The 19,634-nt window shown below is 30.4% G+C and overlaps 1 protein-coding gene across 8 annotated transcripts in view; it reads right to left on the bottom strand.

The window, feature by feature from the left end:
• Positions 1-6,100: 6,100 nt before the first annotated feature.
• LOC143079024 (E3 ubiquitin-protein ligase PDZRN3-like) overlaps positions 6,101-19,634 on the bottom strand; it is a 135,231-nt gene continuing 121,697 nt past the window's right edge. For 7 of the 8 annotated variants that reach the window (XM_076254131.1, XM_076254158.1, XM_076254176.1 and 4 more), the window contains 3 exons: positions 17,896-18,006; positions 14,832-14,963; positions 6,101-9,943 (listed from right to left, as the gene is read on the bottom strand). In XM_076254131.1, the coding sequence (XP_076110246.1) occupies positions 8,462-9,943; positions 14,832-14,963; positions 17,896-18,006 (1,725 nt within the window). In that variant the 3' untranslated portion in view covers positions 6,101-8,461. The remainder of the gene's footprint in view (positions 9,944-14,831; positions 14,964-17,895; positions 18,007-19,634) is intronic. The other variant, XM_076254140.1, reaches the window with a different exon arrangement.

The following is a 19,634-nucleotide window of genomic DNA, read 5'->3' as shown; positions in this document are numbered from 1 at the left end:
TTAACAAAAATTGAATTCTTGGGCCTCTTTGATATGCTGAATCTAAACATGTACTTAGATTTTTGATTATGGGCCCAGTTTTCAAGTTGGTCCAAATCAGGATCCAAAATTATTATATTAAGTATTGTGCAATAGCAAGAAATTTTCAATTGCACAGTATTCAGCAATAGCAAGAAATCTTCAATTGCACAGTATTGTGCAATAGCAAGAAATCTTCAATTGCACAGTATTGTGCAATAGCAAATATTTTCAATTGCACAGTATTCCACAATAGCAAGAAATATCTAATTGCACAATATTGTGCAATAGCAAGAAATTCCAATTGGATTTCAATTGGAGTTATCTTTCTTTGTCCAGAATAGTAGTTGAATCAACTTAAATCATTGTTTTATACAATATACAATGTATATTCACTTTTACTACCAACTGATAGATTAAAACAATCTTTACCATTCAGTGATAACAAGCACTTTTTTTACATTTTAATATTTTATGATGTATTTAAATGAGTAGTTATTGTTGCAAACTTCATTAGAAATTTGAATTGAGATCAGTTTTGAAATAAGGGAAAGGGGGATGTGAAAAAAAAATTGGAGGGTCAATTTTTTTCATTTCAGATTTCATAAATAAAAAGAAAATTTCTTCAAACATTTTTTTGAGAGGATTAATATTCAACAGCATAGTGAATTGCTCAAAGGCAAACATTTTTTTTTAAGTTCATTAGACCACATTCATTCTGTGTCAGAAACCTATGCTGTGTCAACTATTTAATCACAATCCAAATTTAGAGCTGAATCCAGCTTGAATGTTGTGTCCATACTTGCCCCAACCGTTCAGGGTTCAACCTCTGCGGTCGTATAAAGCTGCACCCTGCGGAGCATCTGGTTAGTTATATTAACCTTAATATCTGTATACTTTTTGGTGATGATTCAAAATTTCATTTTTGAGTTATTGAGTATTTTGCGAAAAAGGGGGAGGGATTTTTTACATGTCGCGCCGTATCTCAAAAATAATTTATGATTATTGCTTAAAACTTTACACACTTCTTTGTTATATTGATCTAAAGATCTGTATACTTTTTGGTTTTGATTCAAAATTTTATTTTATTGATATTTAGTTTTTTGTAAAAAAAAAACATGGTGGGGTTTCACATGTCCCGCCATATCTCAAAAACTATTTATGATTATTGCCTAAAACTTTACAAATGTCTTTGTTATATTAATCTAAAGATCTGTATACTTTTTGGTGATGATTCAAAATTTCATTTTTGAGTTATTGAGTATTTTGTAAAAAAGGGGGAGGGTATTTTTTTTACATGTTGTGCCGTATCTCAAAAACAATTTATGATTATTGCTTAAAACTTTACACAATTCTTTGTTATATTAATCTAAAGATCTGTATACTTTTTGGTGATGACTCAAAATTTATTTTTGAGTTATTGAGAATTTTGTTATATAGGGGAGGGTTTTGATTCAAAATTTTATTTTAGTGATATTTAGTTTTTTGTAAAAAAAAACATGGTGGGGTTTCACATGTCCCGCCATGTCTCAAAAACAATATATGGTTATTACTTTAAACTTTCTCAGAAAATATAAATGATTATTGCATAAAACTTCCACACAAGACGTCGGGTGTATCATGCGCTCATGGCGCAGCTGTTTATTAAAAAGTGATATTGGCTGCTCATGTTCACAGTAGTACTAAAGTGTAAGAACAAAATACTGATGGTCTCCATGTTAAACTTTAAAAAAAAGATGGATATGCTTTATATACTTTAGTTAAGATTAAAAAGATAAACCACAAAAATGGGTAAAAATTCTTTTTAGATAGCTGACCAACTATTTCCATCCTGTGTTTTGCTTTGTGTCAGGTGAGCTAAGATAAGGAGTTGTGATATAATTGACAATAAGGCAACTAGACACCAAATACCAGTTGATATAGGTTACTGTGCACAATTGTTTGTAACGCATTTACCATAGGGTACCGCTGGTGCTCCGTATTTATTCCTCGAAGACTACACAAACTAGGGAAAAACGGGTAGCAGTTCCTGTTACTAGAAATGCCAGTGTTGCATTACAACCAAAAAATATACATTGTCATGTGGCACAAATTGACTTAAAATGCAGTTGAAAAAGATCGTCTATTTTTTTTCACTAAACGAAAAAGGCATATTTTTAATGGCTCCCACAGAAATGGAAGATATTTTCTATAAATTGTAAAATGTGAATATGATTTTCTGCATTTTTAAGGCCCCATTTATGGGCTTTATGTTTTATGGTCTGTGCGTCCGTTCAATCGTCCGTCTGTCCCTCTTCAGGTTAAAGTTTTTGGTTGAGGTAGTTTTTGAGGAAATTGAAGTCCAATCAACTTGAAACTTAGTAAACATGTTCCCTATGATATGATCTTTCTAATTTTAATGCCAAAATAGAGATTATACCCTTTTTCACAGTCTTTTTTGAAGTTTTAATATTCTTACTATCCCTTCATTTTTACATTCTCTCCAAACAATACAGCAGTATCAATGAGAGGCAGAATATACCCATTATAATATGCTTTCCTGGCATTAATATCTAAAAATTTCTTTAATTTAGAAAGAAGGTATATTCTTGATGAAATACTAGCACAAATTTGATCAATTTGATTTTTCCAGCTAAGTGTGCTGTCAATTTTAACACCTAATAATTTCTCACATGATGAATTTTGTAGTGTTTCTGAATTTATTACTAAATTTGGTTGAAAATATTGGGTTGATAACTTTTGACTTGTTCCAGTAACATTTAGTTTTTTTGGTATTGATGAACATATTATTCATTTTGCACCATTCTTCAACTTTGCATAAATCTTCTTGAACATCATCATGTAAATTTTCTATACTATTCCCGGATTTATGAAGAGTAGTATCATCAGCATACAAGTCTGTTTTACAATTTTTAATGCAAAGGGGAAGGTCATTTATAAATAAGACAAATAATAAAGGACCTAGTATAGGTCCTTGGGGGACACCAAATTTCACATCTTTTTTATCAGAATTAACATTGCAAATGTTTACTTGCTGTGTTCTATTACTTAGGTATGACCTGAAAAAACCTACTGCAGACTCACTGAATCTGTAAATAGCAAGCTTTAAGCAAAGAATATTGTGATCTACAAGATCAAATGCTTTTTTAAAGTCTAACAGTATTGCTAAGTCTAGATTACCATCATTCATTTCTTGCAGCCATTTGTCAATAATATCAATAAGTGCTGTTTGACAAGAATGATGTGGCCTAAAACCTGATTGTGTAGGATGTAAAAGTTTAAATTTGGACAAGTACTTATACATGTTATTTGAGACATGCCTTTCTAATACTTTTGATAGAGATGGAAGTACAGAAATTGGTCTGTAATTTGTTGCTAAAATCTTATCACCATCTTTGTAACTAGTGTTACCTTAGCATTTTTCAGTAATGAAGGATAGATACCAGTATCTATCATTCTGTTGAATATATATGTGAGAGGAGAGGCAATATATGGGGCACTTATTTTAAGGATTTGGGGTCCAATATTATCAGTTCCTGATGATTTATTTACATCAAGTTTAATTAACTCATCAAATAGCTCATTTATCTTTATTGGTAGCATGGTAAATTTCTCATGTTTTTGTTGTTTTAATTGATTTTTAATGAATGTTTTAAGATTATTGAAATCTGCCTTGTCAACAGATGTAATGTTCCTTTGCTCTCTTAGTTCTTCAGGAAGTAAAAAAGTTATTAAAAGTATCTGCTATAGATTTTTTATCATTTGTTGTCGTATTGTTCTCATCTGTATAGCTAACTCATGTGGGGATTTTTTAAACTTTGGGTTCAGACTATGAAGGCATTTCCATAAAGATTTTGAGTCATTAGAGTCTTTTATCATGTTTTTATATTTCTTTTTTGAATTCTCTATTATTTGTTTAGTTTTATTTCTCCAAAATCTATATTCACTCCATTATCCAAGTGCATTATATTTATCCCTCATGTTCCTAGCATAAATAATTTCACTATTATACCAATCAGGTTGCCTATCCTTTTTAACTCTCTTTTCAACAACAGGAGCATGTTTATCTAAAACTTTGTTCAACATATCATAAAATAATTGGAGACAAACAGAAGGATTGTCTTCAAATTTAATTTTATAAAAAGGTGTACTTTGTAGGTCTAATAGAAATTCATTTTGATCAAATTTTTGGAAATTCCTATATATGATTGTACTGTGTGAATTCTTTTTGTCTTTATTAACTTCTTTCCTTGTTAAACAAATGGGATAATGGTCACTAATTGCAAAGTTAGAGACATGTGATTCCTGTACCTTATCTAGATTACTGACATAGATATGATCAATCAATGTACTAGTATCCTTTGTGACCCTTGTAGCATCTACAATCAATTGTTGAAGATTGAATGAGTCTAAAACATTCAGCCGTTTTTGAGAAGGTTTGCTTGGTGCTTTAAAATTCATATTAAAATCCCCCAATAATATAATATCTGAATTAATGGTCACTGCCATTCCTAGTTCTTTTTCAAAATCATCAATCCAGTCTATTGTTGACTTTGGAGGTCTGTACACAAAACATAGTAAAAATGATTTTTTATAATCTGGTTTTACTTCAAACCACATTGTTTCAATACCTCCTATTTCAATGTTTTTTTTGTCTTGAAAATTTAATTTTTTCAGAAAAATAAACAATCAAACCATCCCCACCCTGGGAAGTTATGGTCGGGTTGTTGTCGCTTTGACACATTCCCCATTTCCTTTCTCAATTTTATGTTTAACTCTGCTTCATTTTGCATGCATCTGCCCCAAGTCAGAAGCCTGTAATTCAGTGGTTGTATTTGTTGATCTCTTTGCTGTATTTCATATTTGTGTTTTTTAATGTTTAGTTTATAAATCAAGTTGTTTGTTCTCTCATTTGAATTGTTTTACATTTGTGGTTTCAGGCCTGTAATAGCCTAATATATAATATGTGTTTTGATCATTGTTAACTTCTATGCCAATTAGTTTCTGTTGGAGATATGTCTCATTGGCACATCATACCACATCTTCTAGTTTTATATAAATTGAGAAGAAATGCAGTCATTTAAATCAACAATTACTAAATCAACAATCTGTTTACCAATTTTGTGAAGCTTTATATTTTAGTTAAGGTTTTGTGTTTTGGTCCGTTTTCTTTTACTGTATGCAATAGGTCTACTATATTTGGCGTATGGAATGATTGTAAGGTGAACATGTCCAACTGGCATGTGTCATCTGACCTTCACCTCATTTTCATGGTTCAGTGGTCAAAGTTAAGTTTTTAGTTTGTCTTTTTTTTCTTATTCTATGTGCAATAGGTCAATTATATTTGGTGTATAGACATATTTTATGATGTACATGTCAGTCAAGCAGGTTTCATTTGACCTTGACCTTTTTTTAAGGTAATTGCTCAGTTTGAAGTTTATGTGTTTAGGTCTGTTTTTCTTAAACCATAAGCAATAGGTCAACTATATCTGTTGTATGGAAGGTATGTTATCTGTACATGTCTGCCTGGCATGTTTCATCTGACCTTCACCTCATTTTCAAGATTCATTGGTAAATTTTTAGTTTTTCTTGATCAAGTGTATTTCTTAGAAACTATAAGGAAAAGGTCATCTTTTGTGTATTGTCAAGAGAACAATGTGTTTTTTGTTAGATTAATATGACCTTGACCTCATTTTCTTGGATCATGTTCAGTTTATGTAAAAGTTGTAGTAAAGCTTTCTATTTAAGACTATCAACATAATATCAATGGTTTGTAAAGAAGACGAGACATTTCAGCATGTGAACTCTTGTTTGTTAACTGCATACACAAGTTTTTGTGAGCAATGTCGCCCTCTTTATTTACGACCCCTTGTAACCTTGACATAAAATGGGGTTTAACCTCTCCATTAGTGGTTTTTCATTATATCTACCACAATTTCACTGCATGTGTAAAATTACACCAATATAGGGTAAGTATTGAATTATTTCTGCCCAATGTTCTTGACAATACCTGTTTCAATTTGCTCAGAGAAATAACATATTTGATATCATGTTTAATGGACTTATAAGAATGAGAACTAAAACCAGTATAAATTATTTATTCAATATCACTTTTTAGGGTGCCAATGCAACAATTTTAGCTGACATATTTTATACAATGAAATGCTACCAACCTCTCCAATACAACCTTTTAAAAATTTTAACATTTGTGCTAAAGTGAAAAATTTGATCAACATGTCTTTTAAAATAGTTAATGAGTTGTGAAGTATGGTACAATTTTGTAATAATACATTTTGCAATCAGCAATACATTTTACTAATATTCAATATAAAATTGTCTTCACACAGTACAACATTTTAACATTGGCATCACAACTGGGACAAGAAGTTGAAATTTAGAACAGACAACAGATGCTCCTATTTGTGATAATTTGTTCTTTTAATTTGTAAAGGGACACAACCATATAATAGTGTTTATATCTTAATAAAACTGTCACAAATTGAAGGATCTCAAATAAACCTTGATTCATTAAGGAAAAAAATAAATTTCTGGATTTCAACAAGTGTTTCTCATGATAATTGCTTAATTAAAACAACCTTCATGAAAATTCTAAACTTCACTTTGTTACAGCTGTAATATTCAAAAGGATAAATGAAATATATTTTTTTACGAATAATTTGAATGAATTTTTTAATATCTAGCTCTTAAGTATGCAAACAGGATAATAAAAGGTTGTTTGTTCAAATAAAAATAATTTAAATGTTCATCATAAAATTATAGAGTTATCTCCCATTGTCCATGTTTATGAGGAAATTCAAGCTTAGTGGTTTCAGTAAAATGTGAAAATTTCTAAGATTATGTGATGGACGTTAAAGTGATGACCAATTTAAGTAAAAAACATGATATAATTATATGCTATTACTTAAAACTTCTGATCCATATTGTTTCTATGTTTCAAGGTTGTATTAGTAGGTAATCAACTCTAGATTTGTACAAAAATAAGTACAATATTATCTTTCCATGTGATACCTCTCATAATCACACAAAAAGTGTTGCAAGCTGACTCTTAAAATAACCTCTTCTTTACACTCAAACATATATATATAAATAATGGTCACTGCACTGTACAAGGCCACAATATTGCAAACTTTCTATAAATTATTAATTTTTTACATCAGTATACATATCAGCATTTGTCAAATTATTTAAAGCACATTTCTGATTTTGTAGCCAATTTCACCCTCACATTTCCCTAGAAATATTGAACATGTTTATGTTCACTATCAGTAAGAGTTGAGAGGACATAATTCATGAAAGACATTTACGATATATTATTATTTCACCCAAACTGGTCATAAACGAAAGAGTTGGGTTCAAGGGACATAATTAATGGTAAAAAGACACCAAATCAGAAGTGCAGAACATTGTACAGCTAAATATCTTGAACAAATGGGGTATCAAATAACCGTCAAATGACTTCACAATTTATTTTGGTACCTAGTGATATGATATGATAAAGTTCAAAGGGACATAACCTTTGCCAAAAAAAGACTGTCACAAGAGTACAACGTAAGACAAATACTGCCAGTATTTCCTGGTTAGAAAACTTAGATGTGTTTACTGGTACATGTGTTATCATCATATTATTATAAAAGATATATTGACTTTACAACCAAAATTAAAGACACATATTTTTTAGTATGAAATAAAAAAAATGATCCCTTTATAAATCATGTGACCATACATAATACTGCAGCACCATGACATGTGATGAAAGTTGAAAGAAAAATGCACAATGCAAATAATTAATCTATTACTGTTTGAATGACTAGAATAAACTTATAGCGTCATGCAATAAGTCAAATCATAATGACCATCAGAGTTTTAATCATTAAACATGATTAAATATAGGAAATTAATTTAATAATTTAATACTATTTCCCACAATATGTAAAACATGTGAACAGTAAGGACATCATATTTTCTCAGTTCCACAAAAAACATTTTCATTTACAACTGTCCATACCGATTCACTGGTATATTACAATTTCAAAATTTACAAAACAAACTCGTTATTTGATAAAATACACAATAAAAAAATAAGGCATTCAATATCACAATGGATTAGCACTGATTTTACAATTAAATGCAAAATATGGACTTCTGTCTAACAAGATGGCTAGTATATTTACACTAAACATCTAGTTGACCAATTATATAAATATCTTCCCCCAACTTTACCCTCCAAAATCTAAGGAGCACATTATGACTGAACACTCAAAGAAGTATTACAATGTAATATTCATACATTTTGTCACTTTGATGCGAAAAAGTAATACCATAACTTTTATGATAGTTTTTGTTTCTGAACAGGCAACATTACTTGATGCAAAATCACAACACCAATTCATACTGAAAAGTTTTCAACATCACTGTTCTATAATTAGACAGTTGTCACCGACAACAAAGGATTGTAGGTTTTTCCCTCAGTATGCCGACTTCCATGTGCAAGCATTTCTTGAATTGTCATAAAATCGTCAAATACTTTTCTACCTTTATTCTTCATCATTTTTCTATGACTTAGTTCCAAAATGTTAACTTCCTTCTTTTCATCATGCTCTTTTAAAGTCTCCATTTTGGCTTTCATCATCATTTCTCTTTTCTTTTTATGATCCTTTGCTTTTTCAAAATGACGTTTTCTGTCTTCTTTCGACCAATATCGTCCATGTTTCATTTCACTCATTGCGTCATCATCTGTTGTCATTCCACAACGCTCTTCAGATATCTTTTTAGCTCTTTCTTTCAACATTTTATTTCTGACAGGTCTTCTAGTAATATAGCGAGAACCATCAGGGCGTCTTTTCACAACCCATTCCATTTGTCCACTACTATCAGGAGGTGTGCAGTTAGGACTTTGTTGTTGGAGATTATCTGTTTTAAGTTGAACATTTTCATTCTTATTTTGCTGAAGAGATACCACACTACTGTGAGAAGATGGACGAGATGAATTCTTTCTCCGACACTTCGTCTCCATTTGTTGTTGAAAAAGCTTTTGTTGAATTGCAATAGTATGCTGTAAGTTGGCTTCATTTGTATACATAACATCTGCGTATGACATATACAGATCCTGAAGAGATTCACCCATTGGTTTTTGATCCTTTGACAAGTTTTTATTTTCATTATTATTTTTGGCTGATAAAGCGTTTAATTCTTCACTAGAACTTTCTTTGGTCTGACATGGAGTTTGTGTTTGTTTCTCTGTGTCACTAGTGGAGGCTATAGGTGTTGTAGTAGTTGTAGAAGCTAAACATAGCATAGAGTTTTTAAATCCTTTCTCACTGTCGTCTGAAACTTGATTCAGTTCTAAAGTCAGAGGTGTACTGCGACAACTTTCTCCAGTATTATAAGCACTTGTTGTCGAAGCTTCTGAGAACGCCTTTTGTTGTTTTTTAACAGGACTCTGATTCCAAGAATCACCAGAATTGTTTAATTGCACATTTTTGACATATTCAAGTCGTGTTCCCATACGTGGGACAACCCGTGGACTTCTAGAAGGTAATGTTTCATATATATGATTTATATTTGAATCCTCTCCTATATGATTGTCATACATATCTTGACATTCAATCTGAATGTTTTCCATTTCACGATTTACATACTCAATTTCTCGTTCAAGACTGCTCACAGAGTTCTTACGAGATGAACCCTTTTTAGGAGAATTGTTGGCACTTTTACTATCACATCTTTGAACAAGTACCTCCCGAAATTTATCACATTCATCTTTAGAAATGTCATTTACATTAATCTCTTGATCTGTTATGTCATGTGACAAGAAACTTTCATCACTGCGATGATATTCTCCTCTGCCTTGACGAAACTTTGAGGTTGCAGCTGGTGAATTGGTACATTCTGTGTCAAAGGCATCCTGAATAATATATAATAATATTTCTATGAAAAATTAATATAAATACAACAAGTGAAACTTTCAGCTACTGCGCACTGATGATACCCCAGCCATAAGTGGATAATTTTAATAGTGTAAAAACATGTAAGTGTTCGGTAAACAGGAAGTTGTAGATGAATCTGAAAACGCATCACACAGTATAGCAGACTTATATAAACCCTGAAACCAAATTTCAGAAATCCTTGTATTGAAGTTCCTGAGAATTGTGATGAAAAATATTCATGGGACGGACGGACTGACAGACTGATGGATGGACTGATGGATGGATGGATGGATGGACAGACAGAGAGGTAAAACAGTATACCCCCTTTTCTTGAAAGCGGGGAAGCAATTACATATTTATTGCAACGGATACCAACTATTGCTGCTGACTGCCTAATAATAGACCAATTATCTAGTTCTTTCGTGTATTTCTACACTAAGTCTTGCAGTTCTAGTTAATAAATATCCCTTCTATATAAATACATATTGATAATACTGTTTGCCCTTTTCTTTACATTTCAATTACTTTGGGAGCCTTATTTGTTTATTTATTCTAAATATAGAATCTGTATCTTCATATATTCATTAAACCTTATTGCTAATGTTTATCCCAGACCATAAAGAAAGTGATTAGCTAAAATAAAACAACCTAAAAAAGATCTAAGTTTTACAGACGAAACTTCTTAGTAACTTAACTCTAAATGTAATAACAGTGGTCATACTCATTTCACTTTTTAATACCTGGGTATGTTTTCACCAATTCAATGGGTTAAACTTTGCACAAGAAGATGTTTTGTTTATTTTGATGAATGAACATCAGATTAGAGTTTCACATTCTCTTTGGATATTCTATATCTATGCCCTACCCAGATTCAAATTTCTAATGAAATTAAATATACCATTCATAAACTGTTATAACGATATCTTATTAAATTTGTCAATGAAGAATGATTTTTTAATCTTGATATCAATAATTTTACAGAAACTATCATATTTGAGCTCAAAATGATTAATGGCTTAAATAAACAAGCTATATATTTTTTTTTAATCAAGAAACATACTTTATGAAAAAAGTCATTGAACTTTTGAAGTTCTAGACTCATTGTTTTTTTTTTTGGTTTGCACTTATCCAGAGAGAATGCCCTTTGTAAACTATAGTTATTCTTGTTACTGATAGGAATACATTAGCATTATTAAAAGCATAATATACTAAATTTGAACTGCAAAATATGACTGATTTACTCTGGTATAATCATAACATAATTTAGGATATAGGTTATAATTAACTGACTGAAATTTCAACAAAATCATTAGACAGTAAAAAGATATGATCAACTGTTGTTTTCAGCTTGTTTTCAGCTTGCTATCTTGTAGCTGTGGAACAGTACCTCTTAGGTCCTTATGATATATTTTGACAATTTGCAGACCTAAGAGCTACAGTTCATCAGCTAACTATCTTGGTGTGACCTTAGCTTTTAATCAAACAACTGTTTGTAAAGGTTGATAAACACATGGCACTATATTTAGTGTTTACCCTTAGCATAATACCTTGCAATGTATATATCTCAATAACATATACGTATACGCTGATTTTTGTTTTCATTTGCGCCCGATTTATTTTGCAGGTAAATTACAGGTGTTATCTTTCATCATTATAAGACATTATAGACCCTTTTCATTAGCCAGTTGTACAAATGTTATGTGGAATTGTCAATCATACTAACATGTATATAACTGTTGCCCTCTTCTCACCAAGGGGAGGTGGAAGTAGGTGGAAGTAAATTTAAAAGCACCATGTTCATATACTTTATAATCAAGAAGTACAAAACTAAGATAAAAACTATCTGTGTATTCTCTCGTTATACTAAAATGACGAATTGAAAATATTTACAACATTAAAATCCATAAAAACGGAATATATTAAAATCAAAAATCTGTTCTTGTTGAGTATTTATAGGCAACACATCTAAAATATTCCTTTCTTATGATTTCGTCTCTTCTATATTTGTCTTAATTGTCATTAACGAAGTCCATCTTTTCTTTCTCTTGCTTAGGAGCTTATGCGGGCATATCTAGAGTTCGCATTTAAACATATGTAACAGACCCGATTTTCTAAACTTTGTAAAAACATTAGTGAACAACGTTTATAAAGATTTACCAATATACCTATTCACTGTAAATGCAATTAGGAGCAAATGTGAAATTGGCGCAAATGAAAAAAACAAAATCGTAATATACACCTTTCAAGACTTCTTGACCTTTAACATATAACCTTACAATGTAAGCATCCCTACCTAATTCTATAGTGTAATGCTCAAATACAGTTTCAGCAAAATTGTAAAAGATATAAATACAATGTTGTCTATTTTTTCCATTTTTTGAAATGTTTCAATCCATCAGTTGCTAAGGAAAATGACAAAAAAAAAATAACAAAACATTGTTTGAAAAAATTTAAATCATACTTCTGTTACATTGCTTGCAAATGAATCAGAATGAAAGTTTATTTGATATCTATACCGTTAAAAGTTTAATAACCCAAACTGTGATATTTTAAGGCTATTTTTACAAGTATCAATGGAAACAGATCATGTAGGTTGTTTCAAGATGCAAATCCTCCTATGCAATACTAATATATCACAAATGTCTCCCAGTTAACCTAAGATGTCAAAAGATCCCAGATGAGGATATTATCACAAGTATAGTTTAGTGTCAGATTAATACCATTTCTGTTGACTGCAACATAAATTCTAAATTCTACACTGAAAGTTATCAGCTATACCTTTGTAATAATTGTATTGGTCGTAATTACAGAACCATAATTGGAAAAATAAAATCAAAGCAAAACTACAATCTCAGCCTGTATTACAATTATTTTTGTCATGAAAGGTGTCCATTTAATACTTATAAAATATCAAACAATACCTTTGATGTGGGACATGTTTTGCATTCCTTTGATTGAAGAAACTGACAGCCATACAGAGAAAAAAATCAAACCAAGATCAGAAAAAGTGATAACTATTTATCAATTTCCACCTAAGCCCTTTTCAACTGTCTAGAAATGAAAAATGAATTCAGTGAAATGTTAGACCTTTCCTGCCTCCTTTGATAAAAGAGTTTCTATTAATCCTGTTGGAAACTGATACTGTTTTTGTAATAATTCGAATGTGTTGGGTGATGTGATGTGATATAATGCCCAATTACTTTTTCTCTAACAAAAAGATGCATTTTTTTCCAAATTACAAAGGTTCTCCTATTTATTTAACCCTTTATATTTGTCAATGATCCATTATAACCGCTAAGTGATGGATGCTGTCTGGAGTCGTCTTGGATGGTTTTTGCACTAAAACATAATATTGGTTTTACAGTTCATTACAATGATTTTCCACTAGGAGTCGGTTTAATGAAAATGTTTGTTTAGTTAAAGGCTATTATTTGTCAAAAAGACACTAATCAAGCATCCTAGCTGCACAGGTTATCAATTAAAAACCATTCTGCACCTCTTACACAGACACTGAGTACTTATAAAACAATTACGCTGATTGACGAGAATTAAAATTCCATTTGGCAATTACTATAGGGCACTTTTCTATTTTTACAAAACCAAAACTCATCAGCAGAATTTATTTTACCAGGCCGAAGTGCAAAAGTTTTCAGTTACACAGTGTTAAAACAAAATAATTATCCAAAAGAAATTAATATTAATTACTTTGGTCTGCTTATGCATTCATTCAAATTTTGCCTTGTAAGCATATAGATTTACATAATTATCCATAATCGTGCCACTTCTCTAACACTAACAGATGGCCTGAAACTAAGGTCCTCCTAATAACAATGGGGAAAGTGTAGCTATGACATTACTGGGTGATGTAAAATAAATGATCCTGTCAACATCTTATAATTAAGCTACACACACCACAACAAAGTAGTCCCCAGCTATTTATTTTTTGTAATTGTTACAAATGTTTTTGTCATGAAGATTAAAAACACATTTTACATTAAAAATCCTAACCATAACCATAATTTCTTTTGCTCTTGCAGAAGAAATCTCTCTATTTTTTGATGATTTGAATAGTATCCTGATCATTTTTATATCTTGTCAGTAAATATTCAAGTTTGAAAGTAAAATGTAACAGTTTTTCTTTATATTATCATTTTTTTTATATAATAGAAATATATTTTTAATTTGATATTGTCATGAAAAAAGTTTCCACAGATTTTTTTTTTTTTATACATGTTTGATTATGTAGTTTCCCATTTTGTATTCATATTTCTTTGACTTTCTTGACTTTGAATGCTGTTTTTTTCTGATCTTACAAATTTTAGGTAGTCTAAATGTGCTCAGTCTTATTGATCAGAGTTTTTTTTCACTATCCACTGCTATTATTATTAGACACTTAAGGTTTTTGTTTATTTTCTAGTTTACAAATGTTTTGGTTATCTGGAAATAATTTTTGACAGTCTAATATTGACCACAGATGTTTGCACCCTTCTTTTTCTATTGGTTTTGAGTTTATGATTAATAATCACTAAATATTACAATATTTATACAATAATTTTGATGGCGTCAAAAACTTCCAACTCTGACTTACATGGGAATATTTTAATATGTCAAAAGACAATGAAGGTATTATCCTTATTTTTCACTGTTTATATGTTGTACTACAAAAGTGTTTGGTTATTCAAAAATACACGCTTTAATTTTAACAATAAAAACATCACTAATGAAAGTCACATGGATTTATCATCATTTTATTTCTTCGTAATGCTGCTGTGGGTTATTTTTTTTTTTAAGTGAGAATCACATGCACAATACTTTCACATTGTCCAATTTTCTGTAATTTGATATAAAATTTCAAAAATGTATTACCAATTCCGAGCTTTCATCATTTTTGGTACTTTCATCAGTTCGTCCAACACCACTGTCTTTTTCATGTTTATGAAGGGAATTTTCTGTTGTGGCTGTGTCTGTAGTTCCACCTTCTTCATCAAGTAAATGTCCCTGGAATATACAAATAAAAACATATAGATCTCCCATACAAATATCTATCGCCAAAATATTGAGTTACACTATTTTCATTACATCACATATCCTTGCTTTTCTATTTCAGTGCTTCTGCTATTCTTAAAAAAAAAATTTGGTAGAAGGTACATGTACTAAATAACCTTCACTGACACTTTATTAAAAGTGGGTGTTTAAATAATATGGTGCAAATCTAAGATCAAAATCCATAGGATGCTTCAGATGTGGTTTTACATTGAACCTACTGAATTACAATTTGTATGCATAATTTTAGTGTAAATTATTTTAATCTTAATTCAAAATACATCTTGCATGGAAAGTACTGTTTAAAATCTTTGCAGTAATGTACCTTTATGTAAAAAATAAAGTTGGGAAAATTATCCCACCAGTTTCCAATATATTCTAAATACATGTTTTATTATAAACATTTGATGTAAATTAGTCTGTTTGATTCATTCCAAATGAATATAAGAATACATATTAGTTTACAAAATATATATACATATATAAATATTGAAATATCAAAGATAAAATCATATGAAAAATCTATTTGTCTTTGAAGTGATCAGAGAGCAAAAGGTAATCAAAGTCATGCAATTACCTGTGTAATTAGATATTTTGAAAAGCTTGAAAAAAATAGCATTTCCTCTCATCTATGCCAAGAAATCAAATCCTGGGATTAAAAGATTAAAATCCTATTTAATAACCCAACAATCACATCATTCTGTATCAAAGGCCAGTCGACAATCAAATGATCATTTTCTAAAAGGACTTAATCATTTTCCATCAACGATTCGCCTCCAGGACTCCAAAGGTGACAATATACTTTGTAATTTTCAAATGTAAAGGTCTTGACTGGGAGGTGTTTGAAACATGCAAGGTTAACCTTATTAATTAACTATTTTCAAATGCCTGCAAGATGAAAAAAATCTGTTTGTATGAATTTACAATCAGATCTAAATCAATGAACATCAAACACAACTATAAAATGCATTGTATCAAAGGCCAAACACAAAAGATAGCTGTAATGATGGTGGTAGTCTTTGTCAGTTCTGTGCATATTAACAGCAGCCAAGTCATAATTCTATAAAAAGAGATAACTGGTGGTTTTTGTTACAAACTAAGATGTGAAAGGCTGTTACACACAATTTTTTCATTGATTTTACAAAATATAGAAAAAAAACCTAACATTTGGCAATATGTCCTTGTTTCACTTTAATATCTACCTAGGGATTTGCCCAAACAATAGTTGTCTATTTCTTCGATTAATTTATTGCTTGTTTTTTATGTTTAAATGCCGCTTTGAGAGTTTGAAGGGAGGATATGGGAAAAAGTACTCAAAGAATACTGGTATAAGGAACAAAAATTTAATAGCTGTTAAAATGAAGACCACCTACATTATAATATTACCACATATAATAGGTTATAGGTTGTGTTTATGGCAACCCAATTAGTGTACAAGATGTTCAACACAGTTCCTTTTCACTTTCATTTTTATTTTTTTCACAATCTTCATTTATTAACATCAAATTAAGCAAATAACTGATATATGATAAATGTAAATATAATCGTATCCACTAAAATATCAGCTGATATAATAGTCTTTTCTTTATTTTCATAACCTGCAATTGAGTAGTTTTAAATTCTAAAATACATGTTTATCCCTATATAAATAAATTACTGAACTCACTGGGTGACTTTTCACAGAAAAATAAACTGTAAACCAGTTATTTCTATGTTTTTTGATATCTAATGATTATTTTTTTCAAGATCTCTGAGCTTGTGTACTGATTATTCAGAAGAAAATGATACCTGATAACAAAACAATAAATGTATCTTTTACTAACCAGGTGTATTCTTAAAATTAGCCAGGAGTCTTGGTCAACCTATAGTTCATTTTGATTAGACTTTTTTTTAGACTTGATGTTTAGAATGTCTTGAGGATAATTTTATAAATAAATACAGTGCTCGTTTAAATTGAAAAAAATATCTTGCTTTAAATTGGAAAAAAGTAGAAAAAAGATGAACAGAACATTATATTTCCAATGAATTTTCAAATAACTATGAAAGAGGGTACTGTCAAAGTCTAAAAAAGCAAAGCTACACCTTTTATTTTAACACATAAACTGCACTTTTGAGCAATAAATGGTTCTTTTGTACAAACAAACAATTTAAAATAACTCTAATAAACTATATTTAAATAATCACTTCAATCAAGCTTTCTAGTGGATTGACATTTTCTGATAAAGAATCAGTAGTTTTATTGGGTTTTCACATGTGTGTAGTAAGATGGATAAAAGATCAAAGAAAAGGGGCTATCTTGGTAAACAAAATTTCACAAAATAACTTTTTACTTCAGAATTAAATATCATGAAGTTTTAGAAAATACACTTCACTCAATAAAAATGCAAGTTGAACGTCAAGTAGAATTTTACATCACACCTGGTTATTTGACTATTTCCAGACTTTAAATTTCTTACAACACAGCTACCACATTTTGTATATTAAAGAGTTTTATATTCCAGGTCGGAAACCTTGAGTCCACTGACAAAAACTCTTATCAACACTGAATTGCCGATGGGATCAAGACTTGTATTTTTTTCACTCAAAATTCCTTGTAGAGCTTGTAGAGCTTGTAGAGCATGATTGATGGAGGTCCCCCCTTTTTGTGGGAAAAATTTGGTTGATTATATAGGGAGTCACTGAAGCATGACTGGAACAGGCCCCCTCTTAGGCAGTCAGTGGGCCCCACATAAAATTTCTTGATCTGCAACTGAAACCTTCAACCTCAGTATAAAATGAAATTTATTTAAAATAAAGAAAAGTATACTATATCTCCATTTGTTTGATATATTGGGTTTAAAACACAAAAAATTACAACAGTACAGTAAAAACACAACAAAAAACATACCCTGGCCAACATTGAGGCCATGATTTGCATATTGTCATGGTGATGCTTTTCTAGAAAATCCATTCGCAACTGTTCTAAAACATTCTGGTCTTCTATGAAGCCATCGTCCATCTGAGAGTAGAAAAAAAATTATCAAATATCAATCACTGTATTTTTTATGCTGATGCTCCTATAGATACCAAAACAGGACAGGGTTTTCACTAGACTCATCATAATCATCAAAAGTGTATCTTTTTATACATCACCATCTCATAAAAAAATTCAAAACCTAAAGCTGATTTTTTTTTCTCCATTTTGTTTTTTGATGAAAAGACTTCAGTACAGAATTAAAGCATTGCTTTTGTTTTTATAGAGAGCTTTTTAGACAGTCCTTGAAAATGGTAAGTCCATGGTTGTCAAAAAAAATTCTTAATGAGAACCCTGCAATGATAGCTGTTACTGATTTGCAACTAGACTGGCTATTAGCTGAATTTCTATCATCTCAGCATGTCAAATAATTCTTTTACCTTTAATTAAAAATGCCTTCAAACAACTTCAAAGAAGAAATGATTCTTTAACATATTTCATGATATAAAGATGCACCAACTTATCTAAAAGCAGACATCTTTATCGTAAATTTGGTTAAGAACATGTACCAGTGCTCATTCTAGTAATGTTTTTAGAATTGATCAGTATGATAAGAAATACATTGAATCTACCAGAAAAGTTTATTCAGAGGGCAAACAAAACAGGTATCTGTCTGTTACCTTTCATTTCTAACATCAACCATTATCCGAAAATTCTTTCATTAATTAAAGTAGTCAGTATACAGAGTTGCTTCCCCTTGAATTAAATCAATGTTCGCTGGTAAAGGAGAAACATGGGAATAAAATCGGTAAAACAAATTGTAATCTTTAAAAAAAAATGTATGATATAATTTTCCTGAGCACAACACATGTTTTTGTATTCTATAATACTATTGTTTTCTTCTTTTCCCCTGCATGTTGCAGACATCATAACAATAGTGGCTGCCAATGTTATGGAATTTTATGAGGATATGATCTGATTTCTGCAGATTCTGCATGCACTTACAATAATGCATCGTTGTTGCATAAACTAACTATAAACTATAGGAACAAAGGACTATTAGATTAGCTAGTATAATAAATTCTTGTTTCATGAAAGATGAATGTTTATAATAGCCTCTCTTTCAAAATATTTATACTGAATTACTTGACATGGTGGTAGTTGTAAGGATTTTTTTTTTTGTAAAAATATATTTTTCAAATCTTTCTGATATTTAACAAGTTAAATCATCTTATAAAATACACTACATAATCTTAATCAAGAATAATTCATTAGACAAAACTGTCACATTCTTGAAATTCATCTCAGTATGGTCTTCCAGCTTATTGATGCATCCATGCAAGAAATTAATAATCACCCTGCTTTATGTTCAGGCAGACACATTTGAGCCTATTTCTAATATACTTTCTCTCAAGGTAACAGTGGATAGGAAGATAATTGACCCAAACAAAACACATTATTTTGTCACCTAGAAAACTAGAAGTTACTTTTATCATATATGCTGCTTTTCTGTTGAAAAAAAAACATAATTCAAAATTCTAACTTTAAAGTCTACTGTTAGACCCAGCAAATAGCGGGTAATTAAATTAAAAATGACAGCCACATATGATGGCCTGGGTTGGGTCCCTCCTAACAATAATTTCCAAATGGGGATCATAAATTATATACCTGAA

This window comes from Mytilus galloprovincialis, chromosome 1 (assembly GCF_965363235.1).
Source record: "Mytilus galloprovincialis chromosome 1, xbMytGall1.hap1.1, whole genome shotgun sequence".
Classification (NCBI taxonomy): Eukaryota; Metazoa; Mollusca; class Bivalvia; order Mytilida; family Mytilidae; genus Mytilus; species Mytilus galloprovincialis.
Note: the sequence above shows the minus strand (reverse complement) of the source record. Positions and strands in the feature narration are given on the sequence as shown.